We start from the raw sequence: 21234 nt of genomic DNA on the forward strand, positions 1-21234 counted from the left end.
TATTCCGCAGCCATTCTCCCTGCCGTTCTGCTGTCCGCTCACGTGTCGTTTTCCTCACACAGCCCACCCCCCCTTCTCGGCGACACCAAAGCTGCCAGTCGATAGCAAGATACTTTTTCGTAGTTATTAAGTAGTAGATTCGCAAATGCCCAATTAAAAACCGTCATTAAGCTGGAATTGTGTAGTAACGTGACCTAGGAAATATGTGTTCACTAGTAGGCATGTCTCAAAACTCTGCTCATCAGCACTGACTTCAGTTACCACTCATGTATATAAACTCAACAAAAAAAGAAGCATCCCTTTTTCAGGACCCTGTCTTTCAAAGATAATTTGTAGAAATCCAAATAACTTCACACCTGTGGGAAGGAATGAGCGTTACACCGAGGCCTATACTCTGGAGCGGGATCGATTTGGAGGTGGAGGGTCCGTCATGGTCTGGGGCGGGGTGTCACAGCATCATCGGACTGTGCCTGCAATGACAACAAGCTATCTCAACGCTGTACGTTACAGGGAAGTCATCCTCCTCCCTCATGTGGTACCCTTCCTGCAGGCTCATCCTGACATGACCCTCCAGCATGACAATGCCACCAGCCATACTGCTCGTTCTGTGCGTGATTTCCTGCAAGACAGGAATGTCAGGGTTCTGTCATGGCCAGCGAAGAGCCTGGATCTCAATCCCATTGAGCACGTCTGGGACCTGTTGGATCGGAGGATGAGGGCTAGACCCATTCTCCCCAGAAATGTCCGGGAACTTGCAGGTGCCTTGGTGGAGGAGGGGGTAACATCTCACAGCAAGAACTGGCAAATCTGGTGCAGTCCATGAGGAGGAGATGCACTGCAGGGCTTAATGCAGCTGGTGGCCACACCAGATACTGACTGTTACTTTTGATTTTGAACCCCTCTTTGTTCAGGGACACATTATTCAATTTCTGTTAGTCACATGTCTGTGGAACTTGTTCAGTTTATGTTTCAGTTGTTGAATCTTGTTATGTTCATACAAATATTTACACATATTAAGTTTGCTGAAAATATATGTAGTTGACCGTGAGAGGACATTTCTTTTTTTGCTGAGTTTATGTAGTAAATAAGTAGTGAAACAACGTATTATTGAGTAGAACTTGGAAGTTAGCGATGAATACAATGTTTTTTTTAATGTTTAAAACAAAAAAATCTCCATGAGTTTGTGGCAATCTACTGCCATCTGGTGGAGACAAGAAATAATTGCATAAAATCAATTTGTAATAGTTAACCTGTCTGACTCTGGCGTTCCGCTAGCGGAACTCCTCCCACATTCCACTGAAAAGGCAGAGCGTGAAATTCAAAATATATTTTTTAGAACATTCACACATTAACAAGTCCAATACAGCAAATGAAAGGTACACATCTTGTGAATCCAGCCAACATGTCCGATTTTTAAAATGTTTTACAGCGAAAACAGCACGTATATTTATGTTAGCTCACCACCAAATACAAAAAAGGACAGACATTTTTCACAGCACAGGTAGCATGCACAAAGCCAACCTAACTAACCAAGAACCAACCAAACTAACCAACAAACAACTTCATCAGATGACAGTCTTATAACATGTTATTCAATATGTCCAAGTAACCAGTGACGGGATGTCCAAGTAACCAGTGACGGAACACCAAAGCGCTGGAACTACTGTTGATCGTTAGTCAACGCATCCCGCAGTCTTGGCGGACCGGCAAAATGGCGGACGGAAGACAGGGTGGTGCGGCAGGTGCCGCTTCTCATTCGAATTCTGTAATTTTATCTAAACCATCAGGTGTACGCCGACCCCAGCTAAGTAACTCATGCAAAGAGTTAAAGCGCAATTATGTGTTTTATCTCCAGTACTCTGCCATGATTGTCAGTTATGTAGCTGCTCTACTGATAATCTCAGTGCGTCCTTGCTGGGATGACACAATCAGTCTACTACCGGAGAATATTAACACCAAACACATTGGTTCACCGTTCCACGGGAGCGGACAGTACACAGCATACCATAATGTTCTGAATAATGGCCAAGTCTACCTCGCTCCTTATTCTACTGAACCGCTTAGGCGCAACAAACACAAGTCCAACATTTATCGGAAACTGTTAAACTACCTGTTCACTACCCTCCTGCTCTCCGGGGATGTGCAACTCAATCCTGGGCCCAACATCACCGAGCCAGCGATACGCACCGGAGTGGAAAGCGGTGGATGGCCTCGTCCACTGATCGTCGCCGCTGTGGAAGTGGGTGAGTGCTATGGTCCTATGGTTTCTCTCGACTCACCCGGCTCCAGGATAGATTTTGACTCTTCAAACATACCAAAGTCGCTATATGCGATCCCTGACTCTGCTTCTGGTACGCAAGCTGTTTTAATTAGTTCCCCGCATCCAGTGCAGGCGGGAGGGATTGTTAATTGCGCTACCGAACTGCCCCTAATCAAAACGAAACAAAACGGCCTAAACCCAGCCGTCAGAAAACACAGAAAATTTAACTTTTTTCAATGTGTCAATCACTCTCGAGTCATCTGGGACCCACGAGCTAAGCCCAAGGGACTACTAGGGGGGCACTTGAACATTCGTAGTGTCATTCCAAAAAGTGATCAAATTCAACATCTACTCACAGACTCCAACCTTGACTTTCTCTGCCTCTCAGAGACATGGCTCCATAAAAACTCTCCATCTGCTGCTTTGATTGTGCCTGGCTACAATGTTTTCAGGAGAGACAGGACTGAAGGAAGAGGAGGGGGTGTGATGATTTACATTAAAGAACATATCCGATGTAAACAAATTGAGTGGTCATGTGATAATGAACTAGAATGTATTGGCCTGAACATTACACTGTCTCCCCAAATGTCTTTTACCCTCATTGGAATGTATAGGCCACCTTCCACCAAAAGTGTGTTTTTTGATCAGTTTAATAACATGCTTAGGGAATGTGATTTTGGGAAAGAGGTCATCTTAATGGGAGATTTTAACATTAATTATGAAGACAAGTGTTGTAGGAAAACCCTCAAACGGATCACTAATACCTTTGACCTTACACAGCTAGTTAAAGGGCCAACCAGGGTGACTTGTTGCTCTAAAACACAGATTGATTTGGTGTTCAGTAATAAACCAGAGAGAGTGACTAAATCATTCAATATGGTTACTGGGCTATCTGATCATAATCTGACACTTATAGCCAGAAAGCTGTCTAAGAGCAGGTTTAACCTCTCTATTGTTAGAAAGCCTGATCAACTAAGAATACCTAAGAGTGAATTAAGCTATTTTGAAAACGCAATTAAGGGAATTAACTGGAATGATCTCTTGTCCTATGCAGACGTGGAAGCTGATAGTCAAGTTTTTCTATCCACAATCCAGACTACATTAAATGGTTTCCTAAAGAAAATCAAATCCAAACCTGGCCAAAAGAGCACTCTTCCTTGGCTAAATGGAGAAATCTGGAAATTGATGAAAGAACGAGATTATTATCTAAACATAGCCCTAAGATCCAAATTAGAGCATGACAGACGTAGGTTTACCATGTTGAGAAATAAGGTGATGAAAGAAATCAGACAGGCCAAGGCAAACTTTTTTATTAACATAATTGGTGAAGCAAAGGGAAATTCTAAACTGATCTGGGAGAATCTAAAAAAGTTAACAGGGAAAGACCATAGTAACACTGCAAAAAGACTAGAAATCATGGTGAATAACAATCTAACACAGGATGCAGTCGAAATAGCAATAGCCTTCAATTCCTACTTTATTGACTCTGTCAGGGTACTGACACAGAACCCCTCCGCTGGTTTCTTGGGCTCAGTGCTAGTAAATGATGCTCAACCTGTCTTCATCATAAGGGAGGTTTCTGAGTCAAAGGTGGAAAAGGTGATTAGCTCACTAAAGAACTCTAAAGCCAAAGATGTGTTTGGGATGGACTCTACCTTTCTTAAAAACTACAAAGAGTCACTCATTGGCCCCATTACTAAGGTCACCAACACATCTATTGGTCTCGGGGTGTTTCCAAGGGTATGGAAGTCGGCCATAATAACGGCCATCTTTAAATCAGGCGACCCTGCTGACGTGAGTAACTACAGGCCCATTAGTATACTACCTGTGGTGTCAAAGGTTGTTGAAAAGTGTGTAGCAGAACAACTGATTGCCCACCTCAACAACAGCCCCTTCACATTACATTCCATGCAGTTTGGCTTCAGAGCGAAACACTCCACAGAAACGGCCAACTGCTTTCTTCTGGAAAATGTGAAGTCCAAGATGGACAAAGGGGGCGTTGTTGGGGCTGTGTTTCTGGACCTAAGGAAGGCTTTTGATACTGTTAACCATGAGATTCTCATCACAAAATTGTCCAAGTTCAACTTTTCCCCCGATGCCTTGAGATGGATGAAATCATACCTTGAAGGCAGAACTCAGTGTGTCAGAGTGAGCAATGAGCTGTCGCCCACTCTTAGCTATGATGTGGGCGTGCCCCAAGGGTCAATACTGGGGCCCCTCCTGTTCAGCCTGTACATTAATGATCTGCCTTCTGTCTGTACTGGGTCTGAAGTTCAAATGTATGCAGATGATACAGTGATATATGTGCATGCAAAGAGCAAACAACAAGCTGCACAAGAACTCACTACTGTAATGGTCCAGGTTACAAAGTGGCTCAGTGACTCGTGTTTGCATCTCAATGTGAAAAAAACTGTTTGCATGTTCTTCACAAAGAGGGCAACAGATGCTACTGAGCCAGATGTCTATGTGTCAGGGGAGAAGCTCCAGGTGGTATCTGATTTTAAGTACCTTGGCATCATACTTGATTCCAACCTCTCTTTTAAAAAGCATGTGAAAAAGGTAATTCAAATAACCAAATTCAACCTAGCTAATTTCCGATTTATACGAAATTGTTTGACTACAGAGGTAGCAAAACTGTACTTCAAATCTATGATACTCCCCCACTTAACATACTGCTTGACTAGTTGGGCCCAAGCTTGCTGTACAACAGTAAGACCTATTCAGTCTGTCTACAAACAGGCTCTCAAAGTGCTTGATAGGAAGCCCAATAGCCATCATCACTGTCACATCCTCAGAAAGCATGAGCTCCTGAGTTGGGAAAATCTTGTGCAATACACCGATGCATGTCTTGTATTCAAGATCCTAAATGGCTTGGCTCCCCCTCCACTCAGTATTTTTGTTAAACAGAAAACCCAAACATATGGCAGCAGATCCACAAGGTCTGCCATGAGAGGTGACTGTAGTTCCCCTAAGGAAAAGCACCTTTAGTAAATCCGCTTTTTCTGTGAGAGCTTCCCATGTCTGGAATACACTGCCATCAGACACACATAACTGCACCACATATCACACTTTCACAAAATGCTTGAAGACATGGCTAAAGGTCAATCAGATTTGTGAACATGGTCCCTAGCTGTGTGTTGCCGCTTTCCATGTCTGTTGTCTGTATGGTGAGGTGTGGAAACACTTTGTCGCTTTTATGAATTTTGTCTTGCTGCTTTTTGTTCTATGTTGCTCTGTCTGTATGCTACGTCTTGCTTGTCCTATGTTGCTATGTCTTGTTCTATGTTGCTATTGTCTATATTGTAATTGTTTTTAATAACCTGCCCAGGGACTGCGGTTGAAAATTAGCCGGCTGGCTAAAACCGGCACTTTTACTGAAACGTTGATTAATGTGCACTGTCCCTGTAAAAATAAACTCAAACTCAAACTCAATAAATCTATGTTTTGTTCGAAAAATGTGCATATTTCAGGTATAAATCATAGTTTACATTGCAGCTACAATCAGAAATTGCACCGAAAGCAGCCAGAATAATTACAGACACCAATGTCAAATACCTAAATACTCATCATAAAACATTTCTGAAAAATACATAGTGTACAGCAAATGAAAGACAGGCATCTTGTGATTCCAGACAATATTTCCGATTTCTTAAGTGTTTTACAGCGAAAACACAATATAGCGTTATATTAGCTTACCACAATAGCCAGAAACACAAGCCATTTACCAGCAGCAAAAGTTAGCGATCGTAACAAACCAGCAAAAGATATATAATTTTTGACTAACCTTGATATGCTTCATCAGATGACAGTCCTATAACATCAGGTTATACATACACTTATGTTTTGTTCGAAAATGTGCATATTTAGAGCTGAAATCAGTGGTTATACATTGTGCTAACTTAGCATATTTTTCCCACAACGTCCGGGATATTTTTCTGACACTTTTTCTGACACACATATTCTGACCAAATAGCTATTCATAAACATAACTAAAAAATACATGTTGTATAGGAAATGATAGATACACTAGTTCTTAATGCAATCGCAGTGTTAGAATTCTAAAAATAACTTAATTACGACATAAGGCTTACGTTATGGCGAGCAAGTGCCCAAAACCTGGGCGCAAAACTAATAGTACACAGTTCGACAGATATATGAAATAGCATCATAAAATGGGTCCTACTTTTGCTGATCTTCCATCAGAATGTTGTACAAGGGGTCCTTTGTCAAGAACAATCGTTGTTTGGATTTAGAACGTCCTTTTTCCCTCTCGATTTAGCAAGCACACTAGCCAAGTGGCGCGAACCTCTCCTTCCTGAACAAAGGCACACAATGCAACACGCCTAACGTCCCGAATAAATTTCAATAATATAATAAAACTATATTGAAAAAACATACTTTACGATGATATTGTCACATGTATCAAATAAAATCAAAGCCGGAGATAGTAGTCGCCTATAACGACAGCATTTCAGAAGGCAATTCCAGCTCCATCCTCGCGCTTTCCAGAAAACAGGAAATGGGTGACACGTCATTCCAAGAGTATTTATTCCAACTCAGACCAAGATAAACACTCCATTTCTTCTCTCACTGCCTCTTGACATCTAGGGGAAGGTGTATGACGTGCATGTATACTAATACGTATCATGCCCATTTATAGGCAGGACCTAGAACAGAGAATAGTTTTCAGACTTTCCACTTCCTGGTCAGGAAGTTTGTGCCAAATGAGTTCTGTTTTACTCACAGATATAATTCAAACGGTTTTAGAAACTAGAGAGTGTTTTCTATCCAATAGTAATAATAATATGCATATTGTACGAGCAAGAATTGAGTACGAGGCCGTTTTAAATTGGGCACGATTTTCCCCCAAAGTGAAAACAGCGCCCTCTGTCCTCAACAGGTTTTAATGGTCCCTGAAAATATATTAGTGCTTGAAAGCCCTTGAATTTGACTTGCCACTGTCTGCACGAACCCTATAAGTCCCTATATTGTTCATTATATAACAGTCCCTATATTGTTCTTTATTATTTATTTTATTTAACTATGCAAGTCAGTTAAGAACAAATTCTTATTTACAATGACGGCCTACCGGGGAACAGTGGGTTAACTGCCTTGTTCAGGGGCAGAACGACATATTTTTACCTTGTCAGTTTGGGAATTCGATCCAGCAACCTTTCGGTTACTGGCCCAACACTCTAACCACTAGGCTACCTGCCGCCCCTTCATATAACAGAACAACAGCAAAGGACCCTGTGAAGATGCTGGAGGAAACAGGTACAAAAGTATCTATATGCACAGTAAAACGAGTCCTATATCGACATAACCTGAAAGGCCGCTCAGCAAGGAAGAAACCACTGCTCCACAACCACCATAAAAAAGCAAGACTATGGTTTGCAACTGCACATGGGAACAAAGATCGTACTTTTTGGAGACATGTCCTCTGGTCTGATGAAACAAAAATAGAACTGTTTGGCCATAATGACCATCGTTATGTTTGGAGGAAAAGGGGGAGGCTTGCAAGCCGAAGAACACCATCCCAACCGTGAAGCACGGGGGTGGCAGCATCATGTTGTGGGGGTGCTTTGCTGCAGGAGGGACTGGTGCACTTCACAAAATAGATGGCATCATGAGGGAGGGAAATTATGTGGATATATTGAAGCAACATCTCAAGACATCAGTCAGGGAGTTAAAGCTTGGTCGCAAATGGGTCTTCCAAATGGACAATGACCCCAAGCATACTTCCAAAGTCGTGGCAAAATGGCTTAAGGACAACAAAGTCAAGGTATTGGAATGGCCATCACAAAGCCCTGACCTCAATCCTATAGAACATTTGTGGGCAGAACTGAAAAAGCGTGTGCGAGCAAGGAGGCCTACAAACCTGACTCAGTTACACCAGCTCTGTCAGGAGGAATGGGCCAAAATTCACCCAACTTATTGTGGGAAGCTTGTGGAAGGCTACCCGAAACGTTTGACCCAAGTTAAACAATTTAAAGGCAATGCTACCAAATACTAATTGAGTGTATGTACACTTCTGACCCACTGTGAATGTGATGAAGGAAATAAAAGCTGAAATAAATCATTATTTATCATCATTATTCTGACATTTCACATTCTTAAAATAAAGTGGTGATCCTAACTGACCTAAGACAGGGAATGTTTACTAGGATTAAATGTCAGAAATTGTGAAAAACTGGGTTTAAATGTATTTGGTTATGGTGTATGTAAACTTCCGACTTCAACTGTGTGTGTGTATGTATATATATATGTATATATTTTTTTTTTTTTACCAGTGGGTCTTGTGTCGGGTATACATATGTGTGTGTGAATATATATATATTACTTATTTTTTTATCCCAGCCCCCGCAGGAGGCCTTTTGGTAGGCCGTCATTGTAAATAAGAATTTGTTCTGACTTGCCTTAAATAAATACATATTTAAATAAATATTTTTTTGCCAAGAGGGTGCAAAGCTTTCATCAAGGCAAATGGTGGCTACTTTGAAGAATCTCAAATATAACATATATTATGATTTATTGGTTACTACATGATTCCATATGTGTTATGTTCATCGTTTTTATGTCTTCACTATTATTCTACAATGTAGAAAATTGTAAAAATAAAGAAAAATCATTGAATGAGTAGGTGTGTCCAAACTTTTGACTGGTACTGTATATATGTATATATATATATGTGTGTGGATATATCATTTTTTATTTTTGTTAGGTAACGTCAGCTGTACCTGCGCTTAAACGCCAGTATTTTTTATCATATAGCTTGTTCTCCAAATTCTTTTTAAGTAGTGAGCCACTTTTATTTCTCTGATTGATCAAAACTAATTTTCTCCTGCTCTCTCTTGTCTCTCTGCAGCAGACATTTAGCGAGCAATATGTTTGAAACATCAAATCGCAGTATCGAATCGCAATACATTAAGAATCGTGAGATTTGCAATACATATCGGTACCTAAGTATGGTGATAATATCGTATTGTGAGGTAACTGGCAATTCCCAGCCATAGAACTGTACTGTACTGTAAACATGTGTATTAGTAGCGTTTTCCAGACTCAGTCCTGTGCCCCCCCCCCCCCCCCCCCCCGGGTGCAGGTTTTGTTTGTTGCCCTGGCACTACACAGCTGATTCGAATCAAAGCTTGATGAGTTGAATATTTGAATGGGCTGTGTAGTGCTAGGACAGAGAACAAAACGGGCACCCCTTGGGGTCCCCAGGAGTGAGTTTAGGGAACTCTGTATGTGTCTTTCTGACGGGCTCTTTTCTTACCAGTCTTCCTAAGGAGGGCAAGAGGAACGTCCTCGTGACCAGTGCCTTGCCTTATGTTAACAACGTCCCTCATCTGGGCAACATCATCGGCTGTGTGCTCAGCGCTGACGTCTTCGCCAGGTATATAACACACTACCCTACTATAGTGTACACTACCCTACTGTACCCTACCCTACTGTACACTACCCTACCCTACTGTACACTACTCTACTGTACCCTACTGTACCCTACCCTACTGTACACTACCCTACCCTACTGTACACTACCCTAACCTACAATACTGTACACTACCCTACTGTACACTACACTACCCTACTGTACACTACTCTACTGTACACTACCCTACTATACTGTACACTACCCAACTATACTGTACACTACCCTACTATACTGTACACTCCCCTACTTTACTGTACCCTACCCTACTATACTGTACCCTACCCTACTATACTGTACACTACCCTACTATACTGTACACTACCCTACTATACTGTACACTACCCTACTATAGTGTACACTACCCTACTATAGTGTACACTACCCTACTGTACCCTACCCTACTGTACCCTACCCTACTGTACACTACCCTACCCTACTGTACCCTACCCTACTGTACACTACCCTACTGTACACTACCCTAACCTACAATACTGTACACTACCCTACTGTACACTACCCTACCCTACTGTACACTACTCTACTGTACCCTACCCTAGTATAATGTACACTACCCTACTGTACACTACCCTACTGTACACTACCCTACTGTACACTACCCTACCCTACTATACTGTACACTACCCTACTATACTGTACACTACCCTACTATACTGTACACTACCCTACTATACTGTACACTACCCTACTATACTGTACACTACCCTACTATACTGTACACTACTATACTGTACCATACCCTACTATACTGTACACTACCCTACTATACTGTACACTACTATACTGTACCATACCCTACTATACTGTACACTACCCTACTATACTGTACACTACTATACTGTACCCCACTCTACTATACTGTACCCCACTCTACTATACTGTACACTACCCTACTATACTGTACCCTACCCTACTATACTGTACACTACCCTACTATACTGTACACTACCCTACTATACTGTACACTACCCTACTATACTGTACACTACTATACTGTACCCCACTCTACTATACTGTACACTACTATACTGTACCCCACTCTACTATACTGTACACTACCCTACTATACTGTGCCCTACCCTACTATACTGTACACTACCCTACTATACTGTACCCTACCCTACTATACTGTGCCCTACCCTACTATACTGTACCCCACTCTACTATACTGTACACTACCCTACTATACTGTGCCCTACCCTACTATACTGTACACTACCCTACTATACTGTACCCTACCCTACTATACTGTACACTACCCTACTATACTGTACCCTACCCTACTATACTGTACACTACCCTACTATACTGTACACTACCCTACTATACTGTACCCTACCCTACTATACTGTACACCACCCTACTATACTGTACCTCACCCTACTATACTGTGCCCTACCCTACTATACTGTACACTACTATACTGTACACTACCCTACTATACTGTACACTACCCTACTATACTGTACACTACCCTACTATACTGTACACTACCCTACTATACTGTACCTTACCCTACTATACTGTACACTACCCTACTATACTGTACCTCACCCTACTATACTGTGCCCTACCCTACTATACTGTACACTACCCTACTATACTGTACACTACCCTACTATACTGTACCCTACCCTACTATACTGTACACTACCCTACTATACTGTACACTACCCTACTATACTGTACACTACCCTACTATACTGTACACTACCCTACTATACTGTACCTCACCCTACTATACTGTGCCCTACCCTACTATACTGTACACTACCCTACTATACTGTACACTACCCTACTATACTGTACCCTACCCTACTATACTGTACCCTACCCTACTATACTGTACACTACTATACTGTACACTACCCTACTATACTGTACACTACCCTACTATACTGTACACTACCCTACTATAATGTACACTACCCTACTATACTGTACACTACCCTACTATACTGTACACTACCCTACTATACTGTACCCTACCCTACTATACCGTACACTACCCTACTATACTGTACACTACCCTACTATACTGTACCTTACCCTACTATACTGTACACTACCCTGCTATACTGTACACTACCTTACTATACTGTACCTTACCCTACTATACTGTACACTACCCTACTATACTGTACACTACCCTACTATACTGTACCCTACTATACCGTACACTACTATACTGTACCTTACCCTACTATACTGTACCTTACCCTACTATACTGTACACTACCCTACTATACTGTGCCCTACCCTACTATACTGTACTCTACCCTACTATACTGTACACTACCCTACTATACTGTACACTACCCTACTATACTGTACACTACCCTACTATACCGTACACTACTATACTGTGCCCTACCCTACTATACTGTACTCTACCCTACTATACTGTACACTACCCTACTATACTGTACACTACCCTACTATACTGTACCTTACCCTACTATACTGTACACTACCCTACTATACTGTACCTTACCCTACTATACTGTACCCTACCCTACTATACTGTACACTACCCTACTATACTGTACACTACCCTACTATACTGTACCTCACCCTACTATACTGTACACTACTATACTGTACACTACCCTACTATACTGTACACTACCCTACTATACCGTACACTACTATACTGTGCCCTACCCTACTATACTGTACTCTACCCTACTATACTGTACACTACCCTACTATACTGTACACTACCCTACTATACTGTACACTACCCTACTATACTGTACACTACCCTACTATACTGTACCTTACCCTACTATACTGTACACTACCCTACTATACTGTACCTTACCCTACTATACTGTACACTACCCTACTATACTGTACACTACCCTACTATACTGTACACTACCCTACTATACCGTACACTACTATACTGTACCCTACTCTACTATACTGTACCTTACCCTACTATACTGTACACGGCCCTACTATACTGTACACGGCCCTACTATACTGTGCCCTACCCTACTATACTGTACCCTACCCTACTATACTGTACCCTACCCTACTATACTGTACACTACCCTACTATACTGTACACTACCCTACTATACTGTACACTACCCTACTATACTGTACCTCACCCTACTATACTGTACACTACCCTACTATACTGTACACTACCCTACTATACTGTACCCTACCCTACTATACTGTACACTACCCTACTATACTGTACACTACCCTACTATACTGTACCCTACCCTACTATACTGTACACTACCCTACTATACTGTACACTACCCTACTATACTGTACCCTACCCTACTATACTGTACCTCACCCTACTATACTGTACACTACCCTACTATACTGTACCCTACCCTACTATACTGTACACTACCCTACTATACTGTACACTACCCTACTATACTGTACCCTACCCTACTATACTGTACACTACCCTACTATACTGTACACTACCCTACTATACTGTACCCTACCCTACTATACTGTACACTACCCTACTATACTGTACCCTACCCTACTATACTGTACACTACCCTACTATACTGTACCCTACCCTACTATACTGTACACTACCCTACTATACTGTACCCTACCCTACTATACTGTACACTACCCTACTATACTGTACACTACCCTACTATACCGTACACTACTATACTGTACACGTCCCTACCCTACTATACTGTACACTACCCTACTATACTGTACCTTACCCTACTATACTGTACCCTACCCTACTATACTGTACACTACCCTACTATACTTTACACTACCCTACTATACTGTACCCTTACCCTACTATACTGTACACTACACTACCCTACTATACTGTACCCTACCCTACTATGCTGCACACTACCCTACTATACTGTACCCTACCCTACTATACTGTACACTACTATACTGTACCCTACTCTACTATACTGTACACTACCCTACTATACTGTACACTACCCTACTATACTATAATGTACACGACCCTACTATACTGTACCCTACCCTACTTTACTGTACTCTATCCTACTGTACACTACCCTACTATACTGCACACTACTATACTGTACACTACTCTACTATACTGTACCCTACTCTACTATACTGTACACTACCCTACTATACTGCACACTACTGTACACTACTCTACTATACTGTTCCCTACTCTACTATACTGCACACTACTCTACTATACTGCACACTACCCTACTATACTATACTGACGCGACCCTACTATACTCTACTGAACACCACCCTACTATACTCTACTGTACACCACCCTACAATACTCTACTGAACACCACCCTACTCTACTATACTGAGCACTACCCTACTCTAATATACTGATCACTACCCTGCTATACTCTACTGAACACCACCCTACTATACTGTACTGAACACCACCCTACTATACTGAACACTACCCTACTCTAATATACTGAACACTACCCTACTATACTCTACTGAACACCACCCTACTATACTCTACTGAACACCACCCTACTATACTCTACTGAACACCACCCTACTATACTCTACTGAACACCGCCCTACAATACTCTACTGAACACCACCCTACTATACTCTACTGTACACCACCCTACAATACTCTACTGAACACCACCCTACTCTACTATACTGAGCACTACCCTACTCTAATATACTGATCACTACCCTGCTATACTCTACTGAACACCACCCTACTATACTGTACTGAACACCACCCTACTATACTGAACACTACCCTACTCTAATATACTGAACACTACCCTACTATACTCTACTGAACACCACCCTACTATACTCTACTGAACACCACCCTACTATACTCTACTGAACACCACCCTACTCTACTATACTGAACACTACCCTACTCGACTATACTGAACACTACCCTACTATACTATACTGAACACCACCCTACTTTACTCTACTGAACACCACCCTACTCCACTATGCTGAACACTACCCTACTATACTATACTGAACACTACCATACTCTACTCCACTATACTGAACACCACCCTACTCTACTATACTGAACACTACCCTACTCTACTATACTGAACACTACCCTACTCTACTATACTGGACACTACCCTACTCTACTATACTGACACGACCCTACTATACTCTACTGAACACTACCCTACTCTACTATACTGAACACTACTCCACTATACTATACTGAACACTACCCTACTGTATATACTGAACACCACTCTACTCTACTGAACACTTCCCTACTCTACTATACTGAACACTACCCTACTCTACTATACTGAACACTACCCTACTCTACTATACTGAACACTACCCTACTCTACTATACTGAACACTACCCTACTATACTGAACACTACTCTACTCTACTATACTGAACACTACCCTACTGTATATACTGAACACCACTCTACTCTACTGAACACTTCCCTACTCTACTGTACTGAACACTACCCTACTATACTATACTGAACACTACTATACTGAACACTACTCTACTATATTATACTATACTATAGCCTACACTACCCTACTCTACTGTACCATACCGTACTATACTATTCTGTACCCTACTATACTATACTGAACACTACCCTACTATACTGAACACTACCCTACTATACTATACTGTACCTTACTCTACTCAACTATACTGTACACCACCCCGCCCCACTATACAATAATGTGCCCTACTCCACTATACTGTACCCCGCCCTACTATACTGTACCATACCCTACTATACTGAACACTAACCTACTATACTATACGGAACACTACTCTACTATACTATACTGTACCCTACTCTACTATACTGTACCCTACTCTACTATACTGTACCCTACTCTACTATACTGTACCCTACTCTACTTAACTGTACCCTACTCTACTTAACTGTACACTCCCCTACTTTACTGTACTCTATCCTACTGTACACTACTCTACTATACTGTACCCTACTATACTGCACACTACTGTACACTACTCTACTATACTGTTCTCTACTATACTGAACACTACTCTACTCTACTATACTGTTCCCTACTCTACTATACTGTTCCCTACTCTACTATACTCTACTGAACACCACCCTACTATACTATACTGAACACTACTCCACTATACTATACTGAACACTACCCTACTGAACACTACCCTACTCTACTATACTGAACACTACCCTACTATACTAGTCTGTACTCTACCCTACTATACTAGTCTGTACCCTACCCTACTATACTAGTCTGTACCCTACCCTACTATACTAGTCTGTACCCTACCCTACTATACTAGTCTGTACCCTACCCTACTATACTAGTCTGTACCCTACCCTACTATACTAGTCTGTACCCTACCCTACTATACTAGTCTGTACCCTACCCTACTATACTAGTCTGTACCCTACCCTACTATACTAGTCTGTACCCTACCCTTCTCTACCCTACTATACTAGTCTGTACCCTACCCTGCTATACTAGTCTGTACCCTACCCTTCTCTACCCTACTATACTAGTCTGTACCCTACCCTGCTATACTAGTCTGTACCCTACCCTGCTATACTAGTCTGTACCCTACCCTGCTATACTAGTCTGTACCCTACCCTTCTCTACCCTACTATACTAGTCTGTACCCTACCCTACTATACTAGTCTGTACCCTACCCTACTATACTAGTCTGTACCCTACCCTACTATACTAGTCTGTACCCTACTATACTAGTCTGTACCCTACCCTACTATACTAGTCTGTACCCTACCCTACTATACTAGTCTGTACCCTACTATACTAGTCTGTACCCTACCCTACTATACTAGTCTGTACCCTACCCTACTATACTAGTCTGTACCCTACTATACTAGTCTGTACCCTACCCTACTATACTAGTCTGTACCCTACCCTACTATACTAGTCTGTACTCTACCCTACTATACTAGTCTGTACCCTACCCTACTATACTAGTCTGTACCCTACCCTACTATACTAGTCTGTACTCTACCCTACTATACTAGTCTGTACCCTACTATACTATACTAGTCTGTACCCTACTCTACTATACTAGTCTGTACCCTACCCTACTATACTAGTCTGTACCCTACTATACTAGTCTGTACCCTACTATACTAGTCTCTACCCTACTATACTAGTCTGTACCCTACTATACTAGTCTGTACCCTACTATACTAGTCTCTACCCTACTATACTAGTCTGTACCCTACCCCCTTGAGCCATAGTGTCTCTTCAAGTCTCCCGGACCTCTTTTGTGTTTGTCTTTCTCTCTCTTCTCTCTGTTTCTCACTTTCATGTTTCTCTCTCTGTGTCTCTCAGGTATGGGCGTCTGCGTGGTTGGAATGTACTGTATGTGTGTGGGACTGATGAGTACGGTACAGCTACAGAGAACAAGGCCCGTGAGGAAGGTCTAACAGCGCAGCAGATCTGTGACAAGTACCATGCTGTCCACGCCTCCATCTACCAGTGGTTCCAGGTCGACTTCGACTTCTTTGGCCGCACCACCACAAAGAAACAGACGGAGTGAGTACCGGTGGTAGAATTTCATGTTAAAGCTCTGCTTATTCTTTGGATTATATAGGATGAGTCAGCACCTGATCTAAAACATTAAGAACACCTGCTCTTTCCATGATACAGACTGACCAGGTGAATCCAGGTGAAAGCTATGATCCTTTATTGATGTCACTTGTTAAATCCACTTCCAATCCGTGTAGATGAAGGGGAGGGGACAGGTTAAAGAAGGATTTTTAAGCTTTGAGACAATTGAGACATGGATTGTGTGTGTGTGCCATTCAGAGGGTGAATGGGCAAGGCAAAAGATTTAAGTGCCTTTGAACGGTGTATGGTAGTAGGTGCCAGGCACACCGGTTTGTGTCAAGAACTGTTGGCTGTTCTGAGGGCAAAGGTGGGGTATCGAGTTGTTCTTGCCATAATATGGACTTGGTATTTTACCAAATAGGGCTGTCTTCCACCCCTACCTTGTCACAACACAACTGATTGTCTCAAACGCATTAAGAAATAAATATATTTTAACAAGGTACACCTGTTAATTGAAATGCATTCCAGGTGACTACCTCATGAAGCTGGTTGAGAGAGTGCCAAGAGTGTGCAAAGCTGTCATCAAGGCAAAGGGTGGCTACTTTGAAGAATCTAAAATCTAAAATATATTTTGATTTGTTTAACACTTTTTTGGTTACTACATGATTCCATATGTGTTATTTCATAGTGTTGATGTCTTCACTATTATTCTACAATGTAGAAATAGTAAAAATAAAGAGAAACCTTTGAATGAGTAGGTGTGTGGTAACTAGACATGTTAAAGAGTGCTGCAACACGTCTTGGCTTCTGCTTCTGCTGTTCAAACAGGGATCGATCACATCAAAACTATTGTGTGGAGAATTAGTGTGGATTCATTTTCTTCAGGGTTTGTACGGATGATTGAAAACTGTGAATAAGTATATGAACCCTGGTCCTCTCGCTCTCGCTCTCTCTCTCCTCTCTCCTCTCTCCTCTCTTCTCTCTCCCTCCTCTCTCCTCGCTCTCCTCTCTCTCTCTCTCTCTCTCAGGATAGCCCAGAACATCTTCTGGCGTCTCCATGAACGAGGCTTCCTACTTGAAGACATTGTGGAGCAGCTGCGCTGCGAGGCGTGCCAGCGTTTTCTAGCCGACCGCTTCGTGGAGGGAACATGTCCCTTCTGCTCTTACCCAGAGGCCCGAGGGGACCAGTGTGACAAGTGTGGCAAGCTTATAAACGCTGTGGAGCTACGGGTGAGAGACCTTTTATACGGGGCACGTTCCACAGCTAAGCCTAGACGACGCAACAGCCAATGGTTACGTGCCACGTCATCGACTGACAAATTGCTTTAACATATGATTTGGTTACCTGATACTTAAAATACCTATCCAGGCGTTGTAAGATCTGTCAGGCGTCAGCTACGTCTACGTTCTGGAACACGGCCATTATCTATCAATCAATTAATCAATCAGTGGAGTTTACCTGATCCAGCCAGACCTGGGTTGAATATTTTCAAATACTTTTGCTGCGCTTGGTTTAGTTTTCCTGGTACAATGGAAGGAAGTAATGGAGTCGTCCCAAACGTCTAAAACCATTGAGACAACGTCAAGGAGACGAAGAAGCTAAAGAATGAAAATTGACACAAATCTTTTCTGAGGATGACCAGATTTAGTGTAGGAGGAATTCTATAGCCTACTAATATTTCAATCACAATGAAAAGAGCGACTCATTCTATTCGTCCCAAGCGGAACCAAAATATCAATAACTCGTATTGTTTAATTAGCATCACTCTGATTGGCCTAAAAAAACAATAGAACAAAATTTATAAAAGTTCCCAATCTAATCTATACAATGATAGAAGGTCACATCTGGGCTGGCTACGCTTTGAAATGAGGGCACAGCGACTCTGTAATCCAGCTACAGGAAGACATCAAAATGTTCATCTGTTTATGAGCTATTGAAGGAATACAAAACATGACATTTACATTCATATCAATCAATTACATGTATTTATATAGCCCTTCTTACATCAGCTGATATCTCAAAGTGCTGTACAGAAACCCAGCCTAAAACCCCAAACAGCAAGCAATGCAGGTGTAGAAGCACGGTGGCTAGGAAAAACTCCCTAGAAAGGCCAGAACCTAGGAAGAAACCTAGAGAGGAACCAGGCTATGAGGGGTGGCCAGTCCTTTTCTGGCTGTGCCGGGTGGAGATTATAACAGAACATGGCCAAGATGTTCAAATGTTCATAGATGACCAGCAGGGTCAAATAATAATAATAATAATCACAGTGGTTGTCGAGGGTGCAACAGGTCAGCACCTCAGGAGTAAATGTCAGTTGGCTTTTCATAGCCGATCATTCAGAGTATCTCTACTCCTCCTGCTGTCTCTAGAGAGTTGAAAACAGCAGGTCTGGGACAGGTAGCACGTCCGGTGAACAGGTCAGGGTTCCATAGCCGCAGGCAGAACAGTTGAAACTGGAGCAGCAGCACAACCAGGTGGACTGGGGACAGCAAGGAGTCATCATGCCATGTAGTCCTGAGGCATGGTCCTAGGGCTCAGGTCCTCCGAGAGAAAGAATTAGAGAGAGCATACTTAAATTCACACAGGACACAGGATAAGACAGGAGAAATACTCCAGATGTAACAAACTGACCCCAGCCCCCCGACACATAAACTACTGCAGCATAAATACTGGCGGCTGAGATAGGGGGGGTCGGGAGACACTGTGGCCCCGTCCGATGATACCCCCGGACAGGGCCAAACAGGCAGGATATAACCCCACCCACTTTGCCAAAGCACAGCCCTCACACCACTAGAGGGATGTCTTCAACCACCAACTTACCATCCTGAGACAAGGCCGAGTATAGCCCACAAAGATCTCCGCCACGGCACAACCCAAGGGGGGGGGGGCGCCAACCCAGACAGGAAGACCACGTCAGTGACTCAACCCACTCAAGTGACGCACCCCTCCTAGGGACGGCATGGAAGAGCACCAGTAAGCCAGTGACTCAGCACCTGTAATAGGGTTAGAGGCAGAGAATCCCAGTGGAGAGAGGGGAACCGGCCAGGCAGAGACAGCAAGGGTGGTTAGTTGCTCCAGAGCCTTTCCGTTCACCTTCACACTCCTGGGCCAGACTACACTCAATCATAGGACTGAAGAGATGAGTCTTCATTAAAGACTTAAAGGTCGAGACCGAGTCTGCGTCTCTATCATGGATAGGCAGACCATTCCATAAAAATGGAGCTCTATAGGAGACATCCCTAGTTACATTCAATTAGTTAATTTAAGTTTCATCACACCTCCGAGGACGTCAGTAACCCTGTGGTGCCGTGGTAATGTCCCCCCCACCCCAGGAAGCGCCAGCAAGTCGCCGACGCAAGGGTCACCCTCTCTCCTCCACTACAAGGCCTTAGTGATGTGTTCTCTCCTCCACTACAAGGCCTTAGTGATGTGTTCTCTCTCTCCTCCACTACAAGGCCTTAGTGATGTGTTCTCTCCTCCACTACAAGGCCTTAGTGATGTGTTCTCTCCTCCACTACAAGGCCTTAGTGATGTGTTCTCTCCTCCACTACAAGGCCTTAGTGATGTGTTCTCTCCTCCACTACAAGGCCTTAGTGATGTGTTCTCTCCTCCACTACAAGGCCTTAGTGATGTGTTCTCTCCTCCACTACAAGGCCTTAGTGATGTGTTCTCTCCTCCACTACAAGGCCTTAGTGATGTGTTCTCTCTCTCCTCCACTACAAGGCCTTAGTGATGTGTTCTCTCTCTCCTCCACTACAAGGCCTTAGTGATGTGTTCTCTCTCTCCTCCACTACAAGGCCTTAGTGATGTGTTCTCTCTCTCCTCCACTACAAGGCCTTAGTGATGTGTTCTCTCTCTCCTCCACTACAAGGCCTTAGTGATGTGTTCTCTCTCTCCTCCACTACAAGGCCTTAGTGATGTGTTCTCTCTCTCCTCCACTACAAGGCCTTAGTGATGTGTTCTCTCTCTCCTCCACTAC

At 42.7% G+C, this 21234-nt stretch overlaps 1 protein-coding gene across 1 annotated transcript in view; it reads left to right on the forward strand.

Annotated features, from left to right (window-relative positions):
- The window catches only part of mars1 (methionyl-tRNA synthetase 1), a 71311-nt gene that overhangs the window by 19482 nt on the left and 30595 nt on the right, over positions 1-21234 (forward strand). Inside the window, exons 8-10 of the mRNA XM_039006694.1 lie at positions 9537-9653; positions 17036-17239; positions 18283-18484. Of these exons, the coding sequence (XP_038862622.1) occupies positions 9537-9653; positions 17036-17239; positions 18283-18484 (523 nt within the window). The remainder of the gene's footprint in view (positions 1-9536; positions 9654-17035; positions 17240-18282; positions 18485-21234) is intronic.

Source organism: Salvelinus namaycush, chromosome 2, assembly GCF_016432855.1.
Source record: "Salvelinus namaycush isolate Seneca chromosome 2, SaNama_1.0, whole genome shotgun sequence".
Taxonomy (NCBI): Eukaryota; Metazoa; Chordata; class Actinopteri; order Salmoniformes; family Salmonidae; genus Salvelinus; species Salvelinus namaycush.